We start from the raw sequence: 20,346 nt of genomic DNA, 5'->3' as shown, positions 1-20,346 counted from the left end.
TTTCATGTGGAAGACATTTAGCAATAGATAAGTATAGTAATGTTACTTTTATAGAATTAGCCATGGACAGCTGGAACTAACATGCATGATGAATGCTAGCAAGGAATGTAAACAAACCTTCTAATAGTTCACGACTCTGCACTCATTCTTCAGTAGTTATTAGAACATTTATGCTCTCAAAATTACACATACAGATTTCAAAACATTTCCATACATTTAGTTTCCCCATAAATCCAGTAATAATGTTGGGGATAATGAATAACAAACAGATAAGAAATTTTAACAGGCTAAACCAAGCATAAATATTAACATGTTTCAAACACTTCTGTGCATAAGCAGCTGCTATTTCCCCCCTAGGTTCCGTCAACATGGGATGCACTGCCGATGACATGCATTCGCATGCATCTCACCTCAGCAGCAAGGGAGTAAAGACCAGGTCCATAGCTGATGGACAGTCACAACACAGTTTTTCAAACCATTCTGGCAGATACCTATCAGGGAATTCCTATGCTGCTGGGCTTGTCAACTCTCGACCAGGCAAGATTCTGTCTAAATTAATTTCTAATCTAGATCATTGCTCCCAAAATACTTTTCTGTAAAATACTGAAAGAACCGATACAAGAACTACAAGTGTTAAAGGTACGCGGCCTTACAGCTATTTCGTAGTGTAAATCTTGATGGTGGGAAAACATTGTGAAACTACTCAATCTATTTCCAGTGAAATACTGAAATGATTATCTAAATGTGAAGGTCAAAAATATGTTTTGCGTACAAGATCCGAGTTGCAAAAGCAGTTTATTCACTGATATTGGCTAATCAAACAACAGATGTACATTTTTTTATAAAACGATAGCTCGACAGAACCATTTGCGGAATCCATTACGGCTCTCTTTCCCACGATGTCTGAGAGAGGAAGCAAACAATCACCCCTACCCTGCCCAAAAATAGACACGCCATACATAGGCATGTACTGGTAATGTTCTAGAAACATGAGTCTGTCTGTCAAATACAGGCTGCCCATAAAAACATAATTCTACAAATAACAGTACAAACTAACTAAAAGGAAATTAATGTAGATCAATGAATTCACTGTGCAGTCACTGCCTTCAAGATATTCTATTTGATGGACACTATCACCTGGAATCACATGGTATTGAAAATGGTAACAGCAGGATTAGTCATCAAAAATGTGTATGTGCAGAAATTTAAACTGACATTGCATTATTAACAAGACACAAGGATTGTTTTTTCTCTCATTTATCAGTCCTATTTTATAAACAGCTGTTAGGCTGAGAAGGTTTTACGTAATTTTTATTTCAAGGGCCACCTACATGCTTCTGTTAAATCCCGTTTACCATATCTCATCAAGATCATTACTTCATCTGTCAAGTGTAGCAACCTTCAAAGCACTCATCCTGACCTAAACATGCATTCCAAGATCTGTCATGTCTAGCAATATTTCTAGAAATCATTTTCTGAAAGTTCTTTCAGAACTGCCATCACATTGCTCTGAATGAATGCTCACATTATTTTCCAGACAAAAATTGCTCTACTGAAAGCATTATGCAAGAAACAGCATTGTCATCATACAAAGCCAACTTCTCTGGTCTTTCTTGATGAATGCACTGCTGGGGTAATGAGGTTTTCACAGCAGCGGGTTGTTGCACCATGTAGTCTGGTAGAAGTTTACTGACATTCCAGAGGCAGTGCAACAACCCAGAAGACAGCCATCTTCATACTGCCATAAATATTCTTAACTTGAAAGTACAACGCTCGATTAACTTTTGCTTTAAAGGAAAAAATTCATAATGGATAATTCCTTCAACATAAAAAAGTACATTGATTTTCACTCATACTTCTTCTGCCTTGAAGAATATGAACTTCTTGGTTTTGGTCCACACCAGTTGCTACTTCATTTAAAGATCAAGTTCTTTAAACAATCTTGCTCAAAGACCTGAGCAAGTTACTTTTCCAATTTTTTGCTCAATGCTAAAATAGCTCTGTACCATTCTGGTACAGGCTTTCTGAATATTCAGATCTTTGATTATTATCAATCCCAGTGTTTCCCTGTTCATGTTCAGTTCTTCTGCTTTCTTCCAAGCAGTCTGTCAACTATCATTTGTCACCACTTCAATCACATGTTTGGATCTATTCTTGACATTGCTGGACAGCCAGTATTTTCTCTTCCATATATCTTCCCATCAATTTTTTGAAATCTCTTAACCTGCACAAAAACCAGTGTTTCATTCACTGTTCTATTTCCATAACTTGCTGTATCATTTTTTAATTGTCAGTGATACTTTTCTCCAATGTCAATTAAAATGTAATGTTATCTGTTCTAATAATATATCAGTCACCCAAGTTTTTGACAAGCACACTCAACCAATCTTTGAAAACAATTTTTAGACAAAGAAAATTTTGGGCTGGCAACAGTAATGAAATCTGTGGAATCTCTAAGTATACCTCACAAAACTCTAAAATTTCCTCACACAATTGTTTGGAATTACTGGTCTCGTTAACAGTCCTACTGTTAGACCATATTTTACAAACACATAATTTAACATTTCATACTTTTACCGTAACACTTAACTTCACCAGAGACATGAAAAACAACCAGAAATGATAACAAATTCCATAATTAGCATAACATAATCTGTCAATATGTAAAGTGAGATACAGTATTAAGAATCTTTATTTGTTAAGTTCTGAATCCATTTCTTAAGTTCATCTTTTGTGTGTGTGTGTGTGCTCTTCACTCATGATGTACACCAGTGGTCCCCAACGCGGTGCCCGCACCATGGCGCCCGCCAAGACTTTTTTTGGGTCCCCGTGTTTATACGGAAAGAGGTTATACTGAATAATGAAGGCCGTTCAACCATGAACATTATAAAATCAAAGCACAGATCTCGACTTACTGATGCCCATTTTGACGATTGTTTGCGAGCCGATGAAATGCAATGCCAAACATCACACTAACTTCCCACTTGAGTAATAATAATTGTACTTATAAAACTACATATTTTTGATTGCATGGTTTCTTGTGTCATTAAACATCGTTTTGTTTTGTGTATTATTTGGTGTCCATCTTATTTGTCCAGAGAAAAGAAAATTTGGCTTTGTTAATTGGTTGGTGCCAGCCACGATCTCATAAACTCTCAAATGTGCCCGTAGGCACAAAAAGGTTGGGGACCACTGATGTACACTATCAGCATCTTCATCTGTTAGAACAAATAAATAAGTGGGTCATTTCTAGGTTTTTTCCTATGATAAGTTAGTGAGTTACTCTATTCTTGTGATGGACTGCTTTTGCACACCCACTTCCTAATCTGTAAAAAATAAACTGAAGAAATAAAATGTTTGGTCACTCACGAAAGACGGCAATGGTACAGCACTGTAGAAATGAACTATGCACCTCTGCACTGTACTATTTATGTATCAAATGAATCCTTATCAAAAGATCTGTCAATGCAACAAAAGACTTACAACATGATTAAAATCTGTTTCCTTTTCCACAGAACTACGACAATCCCGGCAGTCTCTTGCAGCCACCTCGGATCATCTATCTCGCATGAGTTATCCTGCCAGTCATCAACACCATCAACCCTCTGTAACCTCTTCTCGTCGACAACGTCCTCGGTCCCGCACCAGGGATCACCAGTCTGGACTACAGAGACCTGGTAGTCGCTACAGTACAGCTGGCTCCACACACACACTAAACAATTACTGTGACACCTCTGACAACTGGACTGATCACGATATGGACATCTACATGGCACGCAATCCAACCACACGAGGAGGGCTTGTACCACTGTAAAACTCTCGTAACTTAAATGTAAGTTAACACAGGCTAATATTGTGCTCTTACATGACATGAAATGCAAGAGATAGCATCTGTTTCTCATGATTCCACATGAAGGTTATGGCATATGACAGAAGAAAACACAATCATACAAACTACAGAAAACGCAGATGAAACTGTAGTCAACATAATGCATAACAAAATGAGCCTCCATTTTCAAGTACAATATGACCTCAGACTGACTAGGATCAAATATATTCTTTACCAATAAATGATCCAGATAATCTTTAGTTGAACTGTCAAGTAGGTCTGACATAGATTGGTATAAAATCAGATACTGTATGATTATGAAACACTTTTTAAGTTAATAACAGCATGCTGAGACATCACTTTTATATGTAATTACACATAAAGTGCACTCAGACTGAAAAGATCTGCATCAGAGACTGCCTGAGTGCACAAAACTTCATGAAACGAGTATAAGCAATGAAGGAAGGAAAAACCAAAGCTGTCCTTTAGTGCTGTAGTTCATCTCCTGAAAAGCCTGCATAAGCACGATGCAGTAAATGTGACTGTTGCACAAGGCTTGGCCCAAAGGTTCAATGAATAACACAACAGACATGTGAGAATGGTAAAATTGTGTTAAGCAGTGTGTGTTATGGAAATCCTTATGTGTGTGTTTATGGTGTCTCAACTGGCTAGCAGTTGCATTGTAAGGCTGATCTGTGTCAGAAACTGTTTGTTGCATTCAGCATGTGTGCAAAATTACAAAAATTGTGCAATAAACAAATATGGACACAAAGATCCCAAAGGTAAGCACCCGCATTACCGACACCAAATAAGGCACATCAGTCGAGACTGTGAGCGAATGTTATATTAATTGTGTTCTTGGACATGGAAAGAGTTGTTCATTCTGAATTTGTTCCTCAATGCCAAACAGTTAATTCTGCATTTCATGAAGAAAACTTGCAATATTTGAGTGAGGTCATCTAATGGAAAAAACCTAGAAAATGGTGGAACAGTTGGATGTTCCAGCATGACAATGTGTCCTACCAGCCTCCTCTCTTGACCTGTCACCATGGCTTCTAACTATTCTACAGATTCATGGAAACAAGGAAAGGGAAGCAATTTGACATAACTGAAGATATAATTTCCAACATGACAAACAATCTGTGGATGATTCTTCATCATGAGAAGACTTCCAGAAATGTTTCCAACAGTGGCAGGAGTGATGGAAGAAGACTCTGTGTGTTTGTGTGTGTCAGAGGGGAGTAATTTCAAGGGGAACAAAACATGTATTTGCTCATTCACCACACATTTTACTCATGCCTTGTATTGCATCCACATCCCTTTAAAACTGAACAGGCAAATATTTATGATAATTTGAATGACTGTTAAGTTACAATAGTTCCACTCATAATAATTTTTAGATACAAAACATGCAAAGGATATCTACAAATCAAACAATCCATGCACAGATAATAAAAAACATAGTGTACTACTTATGATTCTCAATGTAAATAAACATATTCCAACCCTTAGCTCGAAAGAGGAAACTAAGTAATATAATGCTACTCTGAAATGTGTACATTAAAACAAAATCAATGAAGCTGTATAAACAATTTTTGGTTCACAATGCATCTTCTTACTAAGTGGACTCATATGTGAAATGCTGGTTCATGATGAAATATGATATAATTAGGTATGCACATTAATGTGGCACACATCTTGGACATTCCAAGTGTTCTGAATAATATTAAAGTAACAAAATAAAGGAAAATCATTGTAAGAATGAAAGTATAGATCTCATAGGCTTCACACATAAGGGTTTTCAATATTAGATTCCTTACTGCTCACAATTATTTGTAAGCCTTACACCTTTATATTACAATTAAATGAACAGATATATCACAAACTGCAGCTGGAAATGGAAATGTCATCACCTATAATTATGCAACTAAAAAAGTGTTACTGTTGAATAACAAATGTGGAACAACACAAGCATAGTGTAGTAGCTCACACGATAAACACAATCATGTCAGTTCTAGCATAAAAGAAAGTGCTTTCAATGATCACTCAGCAGTAATAACTAAAGAAAAGTATTTTTAGTTGTGACAATATTCTCATTGTTTGTGATATCTGAAATGGCAGACATACTTTCACTAAACTAACTTCATGGAGCAAAGTCCTTCTTGAAACTCTAATAGTCGCTCAGCTAGTCAAATAATTCCTCATCTTTTATAGAATCCAGTGCTTCATTTTTTACAATGACCTGCAGATGAATCCAATTCATAACTTCCCATCAAATTTCTCTAAGATCCCTTTTAATTACATCCTCCCATCTATGTCCAGGTCTTCCAAGTTACTCTTTACCAAATCTCTGTATGCATTTCTTATCTGTCCATGTGTATTTTTTCCCCACCCAACCATCTATCTGATCTGCTCATCCCAACAATACATATTTGTGTTGTCTTGCCAAAAGATAATTCTATAGAACAAACTGCAATTGCACATTAATGCTTTAAATCATTTAACAGTACCTCATGCTCTTTTGGTAAGTCCTTCATAAAGGCAACCACCCAAACCAACAATGACCTACCAGTGCAATCACCTAAGTATCAACTTATAATAACAATCATAATAATACAACACCCTGTGCTCTTAATATCAAGGACTGCATAATTTCCATTAGTTTTGTCCCTATAAATTATTAACTCCTGTTCATTTGTTATTGAAAGAATCTTTCACTTAGGCTGCAACAGTAATGCTATTTCCTAAGAAATGAGTAACAAAATTCAAAGGTAAGCTCCTCCTTTTCATTTCTACATTGAATTTCACAGATGGCACTTGAATAACATCACTTCCTAGAGTCCTGTACTATTATACTAAATTTTAAAAAATCACACTTCTGTCATGAAGTTTAGAGATAGTGGATGCTTAATGAGCAGTGAGTTGGAGAATAAAATTAGCTATCTGGACGGCTTTAAGGTATTTGAAACAAAAATCAAGTTTTATCAGGAAAATCATAAAGAACAGGTCTGTTATTGGCTCAGTAACAAGTTATAAAATTGGAAGCTAACATTTTATCGCATAAACAATCAAATTTGGGAAAAGTGTTATGAAAGTTCCATGTGTACAATATTGTGTGATGCATCATGTAATGTCTTACTGATGTAAACGCACCTAAGAAGTAGACCCTCTCTAGAACGCCATGTAAATTAATACATTATCAAACAACACACAATCAAATTCAGCATTGTAACAAATATGACATACTTTGAAACATAAATATTCAGTTTTAAAAATGTAATTTTGCATAACACAAAATGCAAATATGTACATATTGTAAAATGCATACTGTATTGTGCACCGACATTACATATAAAGATTTATTACTTTTTATCATTAGTGATTATATTTTATACTGGACCAAAAGACCTTTCATAAAGAATAACAATAATCATCCATGTTTTTACTCATCACTATAACAAGGAGCATTCTATGCAGGTAACACAGAAAAATGCTTAAGGAAAAAATAAATGAATAAATACAAAACCTAAAGAAACTTACATGCGTGGCAATAACAATCATTAAGAACTTCACAAACTAGAAACAAATTAAACTGTCGGTCATGACAATGTTACCACGGCAATGTTTATAATAATTTATGAATAACACACACATGTAGCTTCAAATGCTATCTTATTATAAGATTTAATTCTCTATTATGGTTGACAAGTAATGATCCTCTCTCTTCAAGCTCACTTAGACCAGTCCTACATTCTACATACTGTATCAAACAGTTTCCAGTATATGTTATGGTATTATTGATTCTACTTACCCTGGTATGACAATTCCTTTTTCCCAGCGGTATCTCATCTCCTGAGTGAACTCATACCACAGATGAGCAGCTGCTTTAACACCTCCCAAGGTGTAAACTACATGAGACATCACTACAGCCAATCTCCACACAAGTCCATCTACTGGAGCAGATTTCAATCCAGCTGCCAAGTCCTGCCACCAGCAAAATCATCATATACCCTTTTATCTCCTATATGGAGCATATGGGCCTCCTTTCAGAGGTTACTTATCTATTTTTTGGACATTTGGTAGGGATTTCTTGGAAGAGTGGTCAACCCATCGCAAGGCCTCTACCAAAGACATGGGTGTGAAATGGACGCTGAATTTTGCTTACGAAACATCTTGTTCATGTTCGTAAGGTTCTTTTATATGCCGTAAATCTATGGAATGGGACTGCCAGCTTTACTTCCCCTCTGAAGGAAGTCTGTGCTACGAACTTTTATTACCCTTAAAAATCCATCGACCTTGACCGGGTTTAAACCCGCAAACCTTGGGTACAGTGGCACCGGCAAATTACAACTTACAAATTATATTTATCATCCTCTGAGTCAGCACAAGTAATAAGCACAAACTGGATGACCAGGGTTCAATTCCTGGCAAGTGCAGGAATTTCCATGACCACAATACCATGTAAAGACTGACTCTGGGGCAAACAGTGTTTCTATTCAGATGGTACTACTGGGGGGGGGGGGGGGGGGGGGGGGGGGGGAGTATGTAGGAACATTTCAGCTGCCTCTATTTTCCTTTTGTCTGACTGATGATCATTTTATTGCCCAGTTTTCACTAGCACAGGTCAGCATGGGCACTGCCATTATTTTATAAAATTGTAATTGTGTTTTGAAAAGTTTCATGTTAATGTTCAATTTATCTTCATAAAAACTCTGGGTTACAAGAGCATTGATAAGGACCATAATAAAACTTCTGTAAACATTGTTAGGGTACAAAACACGTACCAGCTTTCACCGAAACCTGTCAAATGGTTTGGAACATAAACAATGACAGATGAGAAGCAAAACAGATGAACATGACCTCCTCAGTACCAATTACACATAAAGCTAAGAATATTTTTTTAATTTCTGCACAACACAGTAAAAAAAATTGATCCTCTGAATTTCACTATACACATGTTTTACCAGTAACAATTAAGATTAAATTTGGTAAGGAAATTAAATTCAACACCTTCAGTAGAAGTGCACGAAAACTAAAAAATGATGATCCCCTATAAACAGTACATGCATTTATTTGTTATGTATTTTCTAGTAAATCCCTACCTCCATCTGTTGATTATCACAGTTAGAATGGTTGCTTAGTGGTCCTGCATAAGAGTTTTTCTGAAAAAAAATACATACAGGTATATAACATACATGTATATATTATATACAACACAGTTTAAACATTATTTTGATAACAAAAATACAGTCACATTTCATAACTTCAGTAACTAAGACTCATATTTATGGAATATAGATATTTACTGGTATATCCTCAGCATCTGGGAATAGAAAATACAGAATTGGCATCAGGTGATTGTCAGCTATTGGTCCTTCTGGTGCTGATTCCTGATATTGACCTTTAGCCTTTTTTATCACTTTAGAAATTGTAGGGACACGTGATTCTGTTAGTAAATCCAGTGGAGTGCTCAGATTTGTGCCAACTGGAAAAAAAAAACTCAAATTAAAATGACAAAGTTCTATGCTAAATGTGACAAATGACTTAATATAAGCACAAACTGTAATACATAAAATTAAATAGACATTCATCAGGAGAGTGCATTAAATATGCCCTGCACATAAATACTAAACCTTTGTAAACAAGAAACCTTGCATCGCATTGCAACATGGGATTTTTATGTACACCCTGCACTCAGTTTAAAAATCAGACATAGGCATACTTTGTAGGATGTAGTACTTTGTAGTTTGGGTGTCTGAGAAGATGGTGTTGAGGAAAATATTTGGATCTAAGAGGAAGGAAGTAACAGAAGGCTAAAGAAAAGTGTGTAATGACAAGATTCATGATTCGTACTCTTCATCAAATATTATTACAATCATCAAATTAGGATGACACTATATTCTGATGATACTACTGACTGATATGAGTGGGGCATATAGCACACATGGACCAGACAAGAAATGCATACGCAGTTTTGACTGCAAAACCTGAGGGTAGGAAGATACCATCTAAAAGACAAAGTATAAGTGTAATATTACAATGTATCTTTAAGAAATAAGACAAGATGGTGTAGATTGGATATATCCGGCTCAAGACGGGGGACCAGAGCCAGACTTTTGTCAGCTTAGCAATAAACCTATAGGTTTCATAAAAAGCAGGGAATTAATTGAGTAGCTGAGCGAATCTCAAAGAAGGACTCTGCTCCATAGATTACTAGATAAAATAAACATCCAACAGTGAGATCATGTGTGTCTTTCTGCTGAACTGTATGTTTTGTCCCCCAAATTACCCAGCAATGACTTAAAAAATTTGGTATTTGAGATATATACTGAAAGTTACCACATGAACATCATTTTGGACTGTAGTGATCAAATAAAGCTTTTATGTACTTTCTCAAATTGGTTCATTGTACATGAAATATAAACATGTATGTCAAAAACATATATCTCATTAAGATACTGAACTTTTTTATAAAAAAAAGTTGTACCACTATATACCATGTAGGTGCTTGGGGGGAGAGGAGGTATAACTCCTACTCATTCTTGACCTCAGCACTAGATGGGGGTGAGTGGTCAGCATCACGCCATGGCCATGCTTTACCCCCAGGAAAGGACCACAGTACCCATTGGATAGGAGGCTGGGTGGGCCCCAGAACCAGTCTGGACGCTGAGGCTAGAGGAAAAATGCTCTGCCCCCATTGGGGATCGAACTCTGGTCATCCAGTCTATAGCCAGCCACTACACAGACTGAGCTATACTGTTTAAATATGGTGTACATTAAACTAAATCACAATTCATATCAAGGTTAGTAGATAATCTGACTATAAAAAACACAAACTTAAAACCTTGCTCATTACATTATGAATAAAATTTACCAGCACTGACAGTGGGACTGGGCTTTGTCTAGCACAACACCATACATATTTTGAGCATCACAATTACTTACCACTTCTCTGTCACTTCAAACTGTACCACCTGATCTGACAACTTCTAGTTGCATATTAGTACTTGTAATTGTTTATATTAACAGATGAAGCAAATATGCAAAATTTCACACTTCTTACTTTTCCTTATGAAAGCGATGTCTTAGTATACTTGCTTTCTTTCTTTCTTTCTACTTATCTCTTGAACACATTTGTTGTTCAGAATGGTATTAAGTAAGTACACATTTTGATCACCATTGTTTTTCAACCTCATTTTAGAATGCACTCCTACTGAGAAGAAATTTGAAGTGAATATAACATACCAGCCCCTGGTCTATACTGATTATATTAATACATCAATTAATTGGGTATAAACGATACTGGAACAAAAATTGATTTAGAAGAAGCACAAATTAAATTCCAGGAATGACAAATACCATTCAGTTCATAACGTTTTACCTCCTCATCTCCAATCTGAAAACCTACAAATTATACAAAACTGTAACTTCTCATGTCCTTTTTACACTTATAAAAATCTACTACTCATCCTATGGGAAGGACACACAATGAGGATATCTGAGAATGAAGTGCTAAGGAGAATATATAGACTCATGATACGAGAAAAAAACTAATGAAATCAAGGTAAACAAGGTATGTAGCAAATTCAGGGAAACACATGCAAAAGTACATTACAAAACCAGAAGGAATGACAGAGCTTTCAAGAACCAGGCATATATGGGAGGATAACATTAAAATTAATCTTCATTAAGGGTATAACTGCTCTAGGTATGGTTCAGTGTCAGGCTCTTGTGAACACATCAACAAATCATCAAGTTCTATAAAAGGCAGAGAATTTACTGATCACCTCAGAACTACCAATTTCTCAAAAAAATATGCTCCATGCAGTTAACACTAATGTACTTATTCTCACACTATTACAAATGCTATAAATGTCAAATTCTTACAGCTGCAGAAAAAGAAAAGGTATTATGAAGAAGTACTGTTCAATTTCCTTCCAGCCATTACACAAATTTATTTTTCTAGAAAAATAAAGAATGCTATTCTTACCTAAGGTTCCTCTGTCAACCAAATCACCAAGCAAATCCTGCATTGATCTGTTACTACTAAACAGATGGATGAATTCAATAAAGTATTCACTTAGCAAACAGGCTGGCTGCTCTGCCATCTTTACTTGAACTGACCACAGAGGTGCCTGTGATGGTTCAAAGTCTGAATAGCTCTCACTGTCCACAACTACATTCTCCATAAGCTGTGGCCAAGTTGCAAACAAATGCAGTTCACTGTAGATTGAAGTTCACATTGTAATAAATCATATTCCAGCAAACACAGTAATTACTGCCAGATATAAAATAATATTCATGCACTAAAAACTTTATATTAGATAGCATTCATTCATCAGAAACATAACAGCATTATCAAATTCTGAACAAGATAAAAGACTGAAATGTATGACATAAACAGGCTTTTTTGTATATTTGTGTGTGCACATGCGCATGCATGTGTGGGCATACGTATGCATATATTCGTTTCCCCAATTAAGAAACGTGTCAGTATTCAGATGTAAAAAAAGACAATAAAAGTACTTTTCAAGTTTCTTGATAAAAAACCCTTTAAAATAATGACAAAAAATTCAGTTAAAATAAAAAAATTCCTTAGTTCAATCTCTGCTATTTCATTTTAACAAACTTTTAACTCATTACTCCCCTTAACACAGCAAAATATGGTAAAATTAAAAGGTTGCTTCCCCTTCTAATGTAGTAAAATGTAGCACATTTAAAGTTTAAATACCCAGAAAATCTGGGGTAACAACACCACACACTAATGTTTCAGTGTAACAGATACACTAGAAGGTACTAAGAATACACCAGGAAGTCCTCAAAATGAAGTGAGTAAAATAACACATGCCAAAATTTGTTAAGCTCAACAGAAGAAATGTGCAATTCAAACCTTACTACATCATTTGGCACTACTGTTGATCTCACCCAGAAAGTATGCACAACCAACATATTAAAATTGTTAACAGAAAGTATCAAGATGGAGTGACACCCAGTGACATGCCATTCGTACAAGGTGTAACAAAAATTGGTAAATCAATATGATAAAAACATATCAGATGAAACTCAAGTCATAAAATTTATTGATTTATTTGTAGTTTAATAATGCTGTCAGCAGCTCTGTCTTCTTGTGTCAATAATAAGATGATGAATAATGAATTGGAAATGATGTGAAGGAAGTAGTAGTGGCTGAATCTAAGGTACTATTCTAGCATTTGCTTGGAGGGACTACGGAAAACCACAAAAGACTCAGTCACAATAGCCAGTCTCTAGGCCAAGATTTAAACCAGAGACCTCTCAATATGAAGCAGGAGTGCTAACCATTCGATTGCAACATTCAGTGTTGTAATATCATATCTGTAATTTATAAGGAATGAAACTGAATGGTTACTCAGTACTTGCCTTACTGGGTCTAAAGTTGCACCAAATGGCAGCTTTCCCAGTTCAGGAACACCAAGTGACTCCCCTTGCAGGAAATCAAAATCAGGAGGTTCTTGAGTCCAAGTGTTATTGCTAGTATAGTCTACTAGAACATAGGTGAATCTCACTGCTATACATATTGGTTCAAGAGGCACAGGACTTGCCACTTTGGATTTAAAAAGATTTAACAGCCCTGCAACATAACAATAATAAATGTCAGACTTCTAAAAGTACCCACTGATTAGTCATATTACTTCTGTATATCACTGAATGAATTTGTTTCCCATATGCACGGTGTCAGCTTGAGAGAGATTAAAATGTGGTAGGTTCATACAACAGATATCCAGAGCGTGAGCAAAATGGTACATAACTTCAAAACAAAAATGTAAAAGGAAGAATTCTGTATAAGAAATTTTTACATAACCATCAAATGGGACAAGTATATTAATTGTGTTGTGGGATGTGACAAACAGCACCAAAGACAGCTCCCTGTGATATAACAGTGAACAGTGATCAACACTCAGCACAGAGTAGTAGTTTCACTGTTGTACTGTGCAGTCGTCCCATGGCGTCAGCAAGAAAGGGTAAGTAAAATGAACTTCCATGTTGCATAAATACTGTGATATGTATTTGCTCCTTGGTGCTTGAGATAACTGGACCTACACTGCAGCCAAGGTTTATGCAGAAAGGGGACAAAGTCTGAGTATTGAACTCCCTGGTTTTGCTTGTCTCAGGTCTGAGGCTGGACAATGGACAATATTCAAAAGAACAATTTTACAATTTATTTCAATACAGCCCATCTCTTACACTTTCACCTCCTAACAAAATTACAATGACCTCCAGTTTTTGGAAGAAAGTGATTCTGCATATTTTGAAGCCTCTTGATCTGAACCCCAATCAGTTTGAATGATGATAAAACATAAAATTCAAATGCATATAGCTGAAGATTATGGCTCTTTTAGTCTTCATATCTGTGATAGACTTAAACCCTGGTGACTTAAGGGTATGCTAACATATCTAGAAGTTCCAATTACTGACAGGTTAGGCATAGATAGGACAAGTTGTTTGTATCTAGGTGATAATAAAAACCTTTTCAAAAATATGCTTTAAATTTATACATTAAGATTAATAATCAAGGTAATTATGACCTCAGTAAATCATTCAACACAAAAATATATTATAGAAGAAATGTAAAGTATACTGAACTCACAGAGTTCACATAGGAAATTTTAGTAACAACCAACAAAGGAAGAAGCATCAAAAATAAATTGAAAGAATTACAACAGACCAACAAGATCTAATACTGCAGAACATAAGGATTTGTACAATGATGATGATTAACTGCATTTACAGGAACCAGGTCTGTTAGAACAATATCATGCAAAACGTTTGATGTGACTCAGAATCACACAGCATAAGCATTCCTTGGAGACCTTCTTCTTCTTTCGTAATCAATCCTAGGATGGATTGGCAGCAGCTTGAGCTGCTGATCCTTGGGAAATCCTGAGGATCTTTAATGCGGTGGATTCCCCTTGCCTTCCGCATCCTATGCCGTTGACCCATCCGGGTTCATCCGCCTTTAGGGGTGATTTCTCACCCCAAGGGCATGAAGATGTACTCAACCTCCACCCGCTCACCCACCCTCCGAAGAGACTGTTGGCACTTGGTAGAGGTGGACCACTTACACCGGTGGTCACTCGGTCTGTCAGTTTAACGTCATGCCCGGGAGATATAAACTGATAAACTTCAACTCCCTCTACCTCAGAATATTTTCCAAATCCTATTCAGACATGTGTCCATACACAGGAAATTGGAAGGCTGCATTTTTAAGACTTCCCAACCTTAACAGGAAAACAATGAAAATGGGGAAGTAAGAAAAAATGGCACATAATAATGCACTGAGCAGGATATAAACCTACAATCACAAGGGTTTAGGTGGACTATGGCTATGCCTGTCTGTGATTGGACAGTCAACAGAATTAGCATAAACTGTACTACCACCTTGAAATATATACTTTAGAATATGGCATTCATGGATTATTAGTTAACTGTAAGTAAAAGGTTCTTTGCAGAATCACAAATTACATCACAAAACTCAGCCTCACTGGATCTTATTGCCACTGTCACTTCCAAACATACCAAAGGATAAGTGCTGTATGTTATAAAATTATTGGTATAACTTTACCTGTCAGGTACCTGCAGTGAGGTGGAGTACGTTTCAAATGAACCATCTCAAACTCGGACCGAATTCCTTTCCCTTCACATACTCCCATATAATAATGTTGCTGAAGTTCATGAATTTGTACAAAGACTGGAGCTTCACTTTAAAAAAGACAAATCCAGCATTATTTGAAGTAAATGGAAACAACTACTTTCTAACAAATTTCATACCTGTGCCTCCTATTTCTATACAATGGACTTCAAAACCTTTTATTCTTTTTCTACCAGTAACACTATTTTAACAGAATCACACATTCTGAGAGACACGCTGCATCTTCACATCTGATGTGAGATTATTTGGCACAATAATTAATGCTATGCACCACTATGTACAGTAAAATTTACTAAAAATGTACTCTATTTAGACTATGAATTGAATAAACAGTTGTGCACTGCTAACAAGGAGTGGTCCCACAACTGAATGTCAGGCCACTGGAGGCCATCCAACTTCAACGTTTTTAATGCAAATATGGCTGCTGTGTTAATTTGAGTAGAAGCTATTCATTGAAAAGAAACTGAAGTTCATATAGATATATTTGCAGAAATTTAACAAGACTATCAAGGTGCCTGAAATATAAAGTTAAACTTCTGCTTCCAAAACCAGTGAGCCAGCATGTAAAAACTGGTACTCAGAAAATTAACTCATCGTATTTACACAATTATAATATAATTTTCAGATACTTATACCTGACCCCCTCCCTTCCCCACTGAAATATTGTGAGGTAAAATTCTTCATTACATAACATTAGCCCTGAGGATACAGTATTTGTCTCAAAACATGTGGAATGTAGTAAATTTGGATTTTTAAATCCAATACGTAACTGCAGAAGACAGACATAATTAATCAGATAGAACTGCTGACTTTACTGTGTTTTGGTGAAATGAAAATGATCATTTGTAGAACTCCTATTGTTCATTGTGATGTTGTCACAGAAGCAACAGGGACTCCTTACACACAGATTCCTTCATTCTTATAAACTGTCTGAGCCCAGTTTAAAATTATCTGATATGACACAAACATTAATAATTGTGTGACAGTGAGAAAATTTAGTATTTCTTGGATTTAATGTGCAGAGATTGAGGAAAGACAACAACCAGAAAGTATTTTGTGGCCTGAGATTGAACATTGTCAACAGATGGGGAAAAATAAGAAAAAAAATTTAACATACTTGATGAAAGAAACATTAATATTAAAATAATTTAAGTTATTTAACTAAACAGATACTATATGAACCAAAGTGCTTATGTGCCCTCAAAAGAACAAGCTCACAGACCAGAAGAAATTAACAGTTCCATAAACTGATAGATTTTTATTATAACAGAGTCCATGCTTCAAAGATTTAAAAGTGAATATAGAATGTACACTTAAAATGCACATTCAGCAGAAGGAGTTATAAAAACCATGCTAAATCCATGCTTTTTAAATAACCTACAAACTCTACAATATTTTATTTTTAAAGTGCACAAAAAAAGAACCAAAATAAAACTTGTTTGCTTTGAGATGATTCATGAAAGTAAAGTACTTCACTAAGCTGAATAATTGTGTCTGCAATGAAATCTTCCCTTATAATAAACAAAGATTATAATCATACTTTATACTTATTCTAACTGGGACGAAGTAAAAACTACATAGCAAATGAATAAACAACCAATACTAATGCTTCACTGTTCAAACAAAATTAAATACTCACAATAGTAACTTTTTCAAGATAGGCTTAAGTCAAACTGTAATACAGCACAAAATTAACAGAATTAAAATCTGATTGCAGTGCAGCTTAAATTCAATAATGACTTTTTTCTTTACCACAATAGTCTGTTGAAACAAATGAAGCATTTGTCTTCATTTAAAATGATCTAATGTGATAAGATTAAATCCAGAAAATCTAATGGTCTTTTGCTACGTGGCTGTTAAAATTGTCTTATCAAATGTCAATTGAAATGTTCAACATTTTTTAAAATTCTCAGATATTAAATTTTACTAAAATTAAAAATATGTTTATGACTTCATAAGTTATTTCACGCACACAGACAAATGAACAGATGGGCAGAGTGATTTTAATCGATGCTACACAGAAATGAGAAATGTGGAAAAAGTAGTCAAGGCCTGTAGATGGCCGTCTTCTGCAATGCTGCACCATGTAGTCTGGTCAAAAGTGCCCAAAACTTCAGAGGTGATTACTGCCTCCATCATCAGCATGACTGTTGCGATGATGGAGGCAGCAAGCACCTCTGAGATGTGTCAATTTATAGCAGACTACATGGTGCAACATCTTAAAAGAAAATCATCTTCATACTCATCACTGTGAGAACCTGAAATATCACCTGGTCAAGGCTGATTTCAAGTTACTCTCATATCATTCACCTGGAGGAATAGAGGAAAACAAACAGAATCCTCAGTCAGGACAATCAACCTCCCAACCAAGTTATAAATGGAAACCTCCAAAATACAAGTCAGCCATGTTATAATGAGACAAACCTGCTCAGTCAAGTAGGTTGTACAGAGTGCAGGAACAGAAAAAGGCATGACAAAAGCAGAAAGGTACCAAACCAAAATGTCAATGAAGAAGGAAAATTAAAGAAGCAGAACACAAAAAATACCCCCCTTCCCCTTGCATAATTCCACCAGGAACATGAAAGAGCCAACATCAATCAACAGGGCACAAACATCATGATCCTGTAGGTGCTATGGCAGACACAAAGAAATGTGAACGAGAAACTGAAAACTTGTTATCTAGAACAAGTCATGAAAAACATATCACAAATATTCCACATAACAATGAACATGTGGTTCCTTGAATTTTCCATTTTGGAGTTTCTACCTGTAAAAAGCCATTTATATATATATATATATATGTGTGTGTGTGTGTGTGTGTGTGTAATACAAAGTATACATAACAAGTAAACTTACCAATTAGAATTGTTTATGGCAATGTATACCGAACTGAGCAGTATTTTCACTCTACTTTCATCAGAGATGGAACAATGTCCTGGTGAAACAACTACAAAGTCTCTAAGACCATACCACCTAACCAGTGGGTGAGGATGGCAACTGCTGCCTCCAAGATCACATTCCACATGTGGAGGAAAGTCATTGTCCAAAGCCATGATGTCATCTAGTGCCTGAGTTCTGCCTTCATCTGTCTCATCTTCTACGGGGCTTATAATTCCTTCCACAGGTTTCAAACTCAACTTATATCTTGTAACAATGAACTCAAAATCTGAAAGAGAAAACAATTTTCATATATTCCATAAATATGATCTTAAACATCATTCCAGAAAGTGTCACACCTGATAGACCACAAGAACTTCAAAAAAATGAATGATAAGTCTAAAATTTATGGTGCAAATAGGTCAAGTCTGTACTCAAATTACTGCCACTACAGTAAAAATAACAAATCCAGTCTATGGTGAGCCGTGGTTGCATTGTAACAATGGACACCTCAACTTAGGCCAGTGGACATTAAGCTAAGCAACTCAATTTAGACAATACACCAACTCATGTGCAAGTAAACGTTCAAAGTGGTATCACATTAAGTACAGTTTTATAAAGAGTGATCTTTTTATGCTCAGTACTTTATAACAAATCATCGTCTTATGAATTGCATGATTTAATAGACAGACAAATGAATTAATGTTTTTGCCACGGATAATGACCTCTTGAGATCAAAATGTGTTTGCCACTAAGTGTTTTTTAAAGTGTAAACAGTTTTGTTTGTTTGCATGATTTTATATATTTTAGATAAATAAACTGACTATGTCACAATAACATAACAGGTCCACAATCCCTCTGAATCCTAACCACAAGGGCATGTTTTATTGCATCAAAACCGTTGTGGCAATTATTGTTTAGTGTTGTCTTTTCAGACTCTGTACTGCACAGGACTGCTTGGCTGCACACCTGCACAAATTATCTACCAATTCTCAAAATGTACCATGTCAAGATCCAGATCCTAGAATAGCCAAGGAAAGTCATACCTCAGATCAATGCTGATCTGGACTCACATTCTGGCACAGAAATAGGACAAACAAGCCAAAACAAGAGCTTAAGCAAAGGCAACAAAATGGCACTTTTATTTCTGTACTGTTTTTCCATAAAGCATAACTGTAGCTAAAAAATTACCCTCCAAACAACCTGTCTACCTACGAAATATGATGAAATCCAATTCATTGCTAAGCGGTTTCTGATACTTGCATTACGGTTCGATAAAGCGCATGTGAACAAGAACTGATATTTGGGTTATGTTCGAAAATTCAACACCAATTATAATTACCAAACCGTTGTAATTACCCGTAACCTTTTCTCACTCACACACCTGCAAATAATATTTTCTCTGACGTCCTTTCCCATTTTCCTTCGCTGAGTTCACCCCTTTTAAGTTGGGGTCCTCTCTTAACCTTCGACAATTTCCATTTCTGAATTATTTTCTCGAAATGGGCAATAAAAACTTCCCAATTCCCCATTGTTGTAAAGTCATGTTGATAAAAGTCTTGGTCATCTACTTCTTCGTTCATTTCGTTTCAACAAATTGCGCTCTACAAATGCAACACTTGACTTCGGCAATTCCTGCCGTCACACCTACGTCCATAACCTACAGTTAATAAGCCTTCTCGGTTTTCCATGCTCATTGACACACACAATACCAACATTCCGGCAAAATAACTTTAGTTCCAAAATACGATGCCAATATTCATTTAATACTACCGATTTCAGAAATTCCACCCAACATCATACACATAAAACTCTATATTGATTACTACTACTCACATAAAATGAATACGCTTTACACAATATAATTACGTTATTACGAATCATTAACTGGACAGGGTCTACAACATCTTATAGCGCAAGCTAGCAATTTTGCTTCTTCTTGCAAGTAGTT

General features: G+C 35.8%; 2 protein-coding genes and 1 long non-coding RNA gene across 7 annotated transcripts in view; 1 reads left to right on the top strand and 2 right to left on the bottom strand.

Annotated features, from left to right (window-relative positions):
• The window catches only part of haf (leucine-rich repeat and fibronectin type-III domain-containing protein hattifattener), a 45,163-nt gene extending 37,959 nt beyond the window's left edge, over nucleotides 1-7,204 (top strand). Inside the window, exons 6-7 of one of the 2 annotated variants that reach the window (XM_022064393.2) lie at nucleotides 358-537; nucleotides 3,516-7,204. In XM_022064393.2, coding sequence (XP_021920085.1) covers nucleotides 358-537; nucleotides 3,516-3,814 — 479 coding nt within the window. In that variant the 3' untranslated portion in view covers nucleotides 3,815-7,204. The remainder of the gene's footprint in view (nucleotides 1-357; nucleotides 538-3,515) is intronic. The other variant, XM_022064395.2, reaches the window with a different exon arrangement.
• The window catches only part of Rab3GAP1 (RAB3 GTPase activating protein subunit 1), an 82,593-nt gene extending 62,337 nt beyond the window's left edge, over nucleotides 1-20,256 (bottom strand). For 2 of the 4 annotated variants that reach the window (XM_022064389.2, XM_022064390.2), the window contains exons 1-8: nucleotides 19,780-20,157; nucleotides 18,375-18,684; nucleotides 15,432-15,568; nucleotides 13,229-13,439; nucleotides 11,820-12,052; nucleotides 9,136-9,314; nucleotides 8,932-8,991; nucleotides 7,641-7,813 (exon numbers count right to left, since the gene is read on the bottom strand). In XM_022064389.2, coding sequence (XP_021920081.1) covers nucleotides 7,641-7,813; nucleotides 8,932-8,991; nucleotides 9,136-9,314; nucleotides 11,820-12,052; nucleotides 13,229-13,439; nucleotides 15,432-15,568; nucleotides 18,375-18,684; nucleotides 19,780-19,978 — 1,502 coding nt within the window. In that variant the 5' untranslated portion in view covers nucleotides 19,979-20,157. Of the gene's footprint in view, nucleotides 1-7,640; nucleotides 7,814-8,931; nucleotides 8,992-9,135; nucleotides 9,315-11,819; nucleotides 12,053-13,228; nucleotides 13,440-15,431; nucleotides 15,569-18,374; nucleotides 18,685-19,779; nucleotides 20,161-20,231 lie in introns of those variants that run through there. The other 2 variants (XM_022064392.2, XM_022064391.2) reach the window with 2 other exon arrangements.
• LOC110830037 (uncharacterized) lies at nucleotides 777-3,623 on the bottom strand. The gene is made up of 2 exons (XR_002543151.2): nucleotides 3,484-3,623; nucleotides 777-2,224 (listed from the first exon to the last, which is right to left on the bottom strand). It is a non-coding gene; the product is annotated as an uncharacterized LOC110830037 (long non-coding RNA).
• Nucleotides 20,257-20,346: the final 90 nt, after the last annotated feature.

The sequence above is a fragment of the Zootermopsis nevadensis genome, unplaced genomic scaffold (assembly GCF_977971745.1).
Source record: "Zootermopsis nevadensis isolate Lab colony 2312 unplaced genomic scaffold, Znev_1.0 Znev_ptg000012l, whole genome shotgun sequence".
Taxonomy (NCBI): Eukaryota; Metazoa; Arthropoda; class Insecta; order Blattodea; family Termopsidae; genus Zootermopsis; species Zootermopsis nevadensis.
The sequence above is the reverse complement of the archived record's forward strand: the minus strand, read 5'-3'. Positions and strand labels throughout refer to the sequence as shown.